Source organism: Tuber melanosporum (assembly GCF_000151645.1).
Source record: "Tuber melanosporum whole genome shotgun sequence assembly, scaffold_315, strain Mel28".
NCBI lineage: Eukaryota > Fungi > Ascomycota > Pezizomycetes > Pezizales > Tuberaceae > Tuber > Tuber melanosporum.
In genome coordinates, this window is record NW_003298992.1 from 22,950 (window position 1) to 28,777 (window position 5,828).

The 5,828-nt window shown below is 41.6% G+C and overlaps 1 protein-coding gene; it reads left to right on the top strand.

Annotated features, from left to right (window-relative positions):
- The first annotated feature begins 795 nt into the window (after positions 1–795).
- Positions 796–2,250, top strand: GSTUM_00001906001 (uncharacterized protein). XM_002839187.2 has 5 exons: positions 796–1,092; positions 1,145–1,181; positions 1,256–1,303; positions 1,400–1,484; positions 1,538–2,250. The coding sequence occupies exons 1-5, from the start codon at positions 1,049–1,051 to the stop codon at positions 2,122–2,124; spliced, it is 801 nt and encodes a 266-aa protein (XP_002839233.1). The 5' UTR covers positions 796–1,048; the 3' UTR covers positions 2,125–2,250.
- Positions 2,251–5,828: the final 3,578 nt, after the last annotated feature.

Here is a 5,828-nt window from a genome sequence, read left to right on the forward strand (position 1 = left end):
GAGCTTAAATCCAACTTCTTTGAATATCTTGCTAACAGTATCCTTGCCAAATCCAATATTGGCTTTTTGTGTAATGTCTCTTAGGGCTAAATAAGGCTCAGCATCAATAATATCATCAGTAATCTTTGTTGATCTGCCGGGTCTGGGAGTATCATCGGTGTTTTCATCTCCGAATTTCGCATTTTTGACTGCTATTGAAACAGTTAACTTGGAGAGGTTTATAAACTTTGAAATTTTACCATACCCCATATCACTATATTTATAGAGGGCATAGATTTCCCTTTTCTGGTCTTCTCTGAGAGTTTGGGAGTATGGTAGTGCCATGGTAGGGGGTGATGTTGAGGTAATTGTTGGTTGCGGTGTTGCCAAGCAAGGATATGTAGACTTTTCACACACGACTGTACAGTACATCCTTCTAAATAGACCGTGGCTCTATTGTTGTTGTTCTTCTCTTTCCATTTAAATTTAGTTTTTCCTACATGCCATGCTACTTCATGTTGTATGATATCTGTATACTTGTACTCTTACTTTTACTATTTTCTTTCAATTTCCTCAGATCTACATATATCTTGGCAGATTATTATGTCAGGATCTCGCTGAGGGTGCAACTGGTTTATATAGGTAACAGTCTTCAGGAACTGTCTTTAGCTTAAGGTATTGCACCTCCCTCAAGTCCTCGCCTCCCACTCGGCATACCTAACCCTGCTGATTAACCAATTCATTGATATCATTACAATACCTGCCGGAACCTGGAATATCCAGAAAATCTGCATCCTTTTGATCTTCGCTTTCTTCCTCTCTTCCCTGCCTTTTTTTCCCTTCGCCGCCCTACTCCCTTATTAGCTTTACGACATCTTTTCTCTCCTCCCTCTTCATTGCCTCCGTGTTAAGCTAGGTTTCGGGAACACACGCTCCTTTTTGCTCGAGTTTTATTTTATCATACTTTAATTTTTTAATATCTTTTATCCTACCACGATTGTTCTCAACTACAACCTCCACACTTATTCAACATTTGACAGGAGGTGGGAAATAGTGAATAGAAGGCAGCATGGGGTTTTTTGGAGTCTTGGTGTCTTATGTTGCGCCGTTGTTGTATGTTTCCGTCGTACCTCCGACGCGGGTGTGACTGATGTTGGGAGAGCAGTATCGTTACCAGCCCGCTTACGAGCTATGCGGATCAGGTACGGGGTGATATTGTGATAAAGATGAAGATGAGGTGGGAATTGGAAGACTGATTTTGAGGCTAAATGCTTAGATCCGGAATATACACGTAACAAAATCCTCCCGAGGCTTTTCACTGGACGTATGTTGGACGGATTGACCTGGAGTTCTACCATGCGAGAAGCAATGAGTGAAGGGATGAAGCTAATAGTGATGGTTGTTTTTCTTTCTTTGGCAGACACCCTTAATAATGCTCATAGCATCCATACTCCGCTGCTTCTACTGGCTCGGGGCGGATTTTGAGACTAGTCTTTTGATACAAAGTCCCTCCCACCCCTCTCCCAAGCGAACGCAACTAAGACATAAGAAATTACAGGCATAATAATGATATTTGTCCAACTCCTCCTCCTAAAAGTCGCCCTTGACTACCGCCCACCCTCCTACCCCCCACTCTCGCCGCCAACTCCCACAGCTTCCCCAACTTCCACCTCCCACTCTCCGCCCTTCCCACCATACCCACCAGCCCCGCGGCCCTACAATTTCTGGCAATGGCCCACTCAAAAACCGTACTGGTCGTTCCTCCTCTACTTTTCCCTTATAACACTGACCCTACACCTACTCTTCGGTTCCAGCCAGCTCTTCATCGACATGGTCGGGTACCTGGCCTTGGGTGTGGAAGCCACGCTACCAATACCGCAGGTGCTCTCAAACCAGAGCAGCCGCTCGTGCGATGGCTTCCGCCTCAGCGTGTTGGCCAGCTGGCTGCTCGGCGACGTGATGAAGATACTCTACTTTTTCTCGGCAGAGCATGTGAGTGTGCAGTTCAAGCTTTGTGCTGGCGTGCAATTCACCCTTGATACGTATTTGGGTGTGCAATCTTGGATGTTTGGTAGTGGTGTGGGGGAGGGGGTTAGGAGGTGGGAGTTGGAGATGGTGGAAAGGGGGGAGATGAGACTTGCATAGGAAGTTGAGTCGTAACAATAGTTGTAATTTGGGTTCTTCGGGTGTTCTTTTATCCCATTATTTTTTTGACTCTTTTCAGGCACGCACGACAGTAGGGATAGAGATATATAGAGTGGTCAAAATGTGCTATACGGGCAAATACGCAAAAGATGGACGGTTATCAACGTGATTATAGCGAGTTAGACTTTATGATATTAGACTTTATATAATAGATGTATCTTGTTTTTAGTAGTATTCTGACTGCACAGTAAGGAACATTGGTTATGTTGGTGCATGCTATGTAGACGCAAAGCCACCTCTCTTGTCCATGTCCTGCTAGTCAGAAGAAAAATCGTACAAGTTATTCAAACCAAGAAAATTTACCGTTGTAACAAGTAATCTATCCTAAATACATATGATATAAAAGAAAACTACAAATAAAGGAAATCCACAAACCTAAAACCAGATGGCTTCTACCTGTATCATAGTACAAGTATGATGGTCAGGTTTAAATAGAGTAAAAAAAAGAAAATAGAACTGTAGCGAGTGGTTTAAGCAACAGTAATAAGGAAAAAAAGAGGTGGTATCAATGTTACACCAACTGAGTTAAAGTTATAAGCCTATAGCGGTGCAGCAGATGTAAGGAAGTCTCCCTCAGGAAAGATGGATCGTGAGGATGCGACCACACCGGAATGAATTCTTCAGGGAATAAATATAATAAAATCTCAATGTTGCAGCAATGGAGTTGAAGAAACAAATGGGTGAAATTTCATATCATTAAGCCACAGCTTTTACTCAATTAAGCCCTGATCTTGAGAGGTATTTGATTACCAAAATAGAAGAGAACTCGCATATAGTTTAAGTCAACTTCATATACTGCATGTTGTTCCCTATTACTGCCCATGCTCCATCTTTATTACAACTGTAGTCAAAGAAAAAACCACACCATATTTTCACCAAGGCAAGCTCTCATTGGCTGAAAACCTTTTCTCATTGACTTGCTTTTATCCATCGCTTAGGGATATAGACTTTTCTCATTCCACTATGGCCTCTGGAAAGAAACAAGGAAAAGGAAGAGGGACAGGCTGCAGTGCTACCGCTCCCCCTCCCCAGAGGACACAAACCCCACCTATGACAAGGCCTACCACTTTTGACAGCCAACCACCTTATCTGCTATTTTTAGGTCCTCATTGCCTCCAGGCCCATCTACATAAAGGTCACAGCATAGTGACACCACCGTATCCCTCCTGGTAATTCCAGACATTTACATAAAAGGAACACCTCCTGATACCAACTACTTCCAATATCAGTTCATTAACACGGCGGTAGATCTAGACTTTCAGGAACTAGATTTCCAACCATACATCATCATCTTTTATAATATGCTGCAATGTGTACTTGACTACTACCAGACAGCTTTTAATGGGCCCTACAATCTGGTCAACAGCCTCGCAGATGGATTGAGATACTACAAGTACATTGCCTTTTCAACAGAAGTATTTATGACTGCACTTACCACAAAACCTGCTCCGGCAATCCTCCTACCCTCTAAAGCAGACTCTACTTCTGCCTCTTCAAATCAACTAGCTCACCCTCCTTCCTCTCAACCTGTCCCAGTTGGTACCCCTTCTTGGGTAGCTGTGGTCAGGAAGGGAAATAGGAAGGCCCTTAAATAAAAACCTACCATAGTGGCTAAATCACCCACAGCCACAGTCGTGGTATCCAAGAAGGGCATTATCATAAGTGAAAGAAAACTCATTATCAAACAAGATAGTATTCCTCTCTCCAACATAATCATAGAGCTTAACAATAACATCAATAAAGCTCTTTTAGTTATCCTGGTCTAAATAGTCTCCATCACAGGTGGCAATGTCCATATCACTACTATGTAAAATGTTAATATCACGATTCTGAATAGTAAGGTCTCTCCCTTCATCTGCCTCATCCCAGGTACTACTACTGTCTATGTGGACATGCCTGTCACTCAGTTAGTTGTACACAGCCTACTTGCTTCTCACTTACTTGTAACCATTACAACAGAACTCACCACTTTTAACTCTGGGCTTGCTCTCACTAACCAACTCAGATGACTTACCTCTGATGATGCAAGATAAGAAAAAGCAGCCTTCTCTATTCTTGTCTTCATTACTGATCTCAAGTGTTAGGAATACTGAGATCTGATACCCAGTAGTCATCCTAAGTAGGGTAACCTCATCCAGAATCGGAATCTCTAGTCTCCAACACCGTCCTCTGGCCCCCTTATGGGGCCCACACATCATCATCTATATCAATCTCAATTGCGTCCTGTGACTATAATACTACAGGAATAAAGGTGTCAGAATACCAGCGTATATGTTACCACCATCTGTCCAGCAGGAATCCGTAAGTAGGTTATACGAGAGGGGACCTTCGGCTAGGTCTGGGAAGTGGAACTGAGTAAATCCGCCAACTACTCAGAACATTACTAGGCTTCAAACAGGTAATACCTTTGGCAAGGGCTGTAGGTGACAGGACAATTCTGCACAAAGAAATGGTATTGAATGGGAAAGGATCTCAGCAAGAGACCAATACATTCACACCCACACAACAATATCTAGAAGAGTCTAGAACTGTGAGAAACACTACGATAGAAGTTATTAGACTTCACAGAGTGTTGCAACCAGGTTTCAGAACACGTTGTAGTTACTAAGACAACTTTCTATACTACAATAGTGATTGAAATCCTGTTACCCAAAGTAACCAAGGATTGCTGATGGAGGAAATAATTAGCAATCCAGTAGAATAGCTTTCTGCAAATTCGTAGGAAGTCCTCCGGAAGATATTTATAGGTTGGGCAAGGAGTTATGGAGCTTTAAAGTTGGGCAATCAAAAAAGGTTCGTCATTATGACTACCTTCACAGATACAACTCGCAGATGAAACCGATCATTTCATCAATAACAAAGACAATTGGAGCCAACTGAATTCAACTTGAAAACTATGCCACAAGTCTAAAGACTCGAAAGATCGGATAACTACTATTGGGAACAGTATAGTTCTAAGTTAGTTATATCATAATTAGCAAAAAAGGTGTAGATATTTTGAGTGTCCCCAGGTATTTGCACCTTTCAAAAATACTGGACATTGCGAGTTTTAATCAGAAAGGGACAAAGTGGTATGATAAATAGATGTATTTCGTGAACACTCAGTTGAGGAATATAAATATCGAAATACCCCTCAAGCTAGAAACATCATCAAGCAACGGTGAAGAGACCTTAATAATATAAGACGGTTTTTATGATTCTACTTTACTTTACCGAATTTACTTCACTCTTAGTAGTCATAAATGAAATGAGTAAACCTGTCATGAATGTGGATTGGCATGGAAAAGGTTTTTACATGACACATAATTATGAGTCATAGATATGTTATTGTTTTGTGCATATGACACATTTGGGTTATGGGATGTTATGATTTTATAGGTTTCGCACATGACTCGAATATGAGTTATGGGATGTGCACCTGGTGAGTATATGTTGCGAGTGTTACTTGTGAGTATGCCTTGTGCATATAATTTATATTTAGCACAAGACCTTGTTGTGATGTCTTGGGTTTTGTGCATGTGACTTATTCGAGTCATATGACTTGTTTATTATGTTATGATTGGTTTATGAGTTTTTGCGCATGACCTTGCTACGAGGTCATGGGTTTTGAGCATGTGACCACTTTGGTCATATGACTATTTGTT

Excerpts from the sequence above, each read along its gene's own strand:
- GSTUM_00001906001 (XM_002839187.2), top strand. The coding sequence starts at position 1,049 with ATGGGGTTTTTTGGAGTCTTGGTGTCTTATGTTGCGCCGTTGTT. Across the intron at positions 1,304-1,399 it reads CCCGAGGCTTTTCACTGGAC|ACACCCTTAATAATGCTCAT; the intron begins GTATGTTGGACG and ends TTTCTTTGGCAG. Across the intron at positions 1,485-1,537 it reads GACTAGTCTTTTGATACAAA|GCATAATAATGATATTTGTC; the intron begins GTCCCTCCCACC and ends AAGAAATTACAG.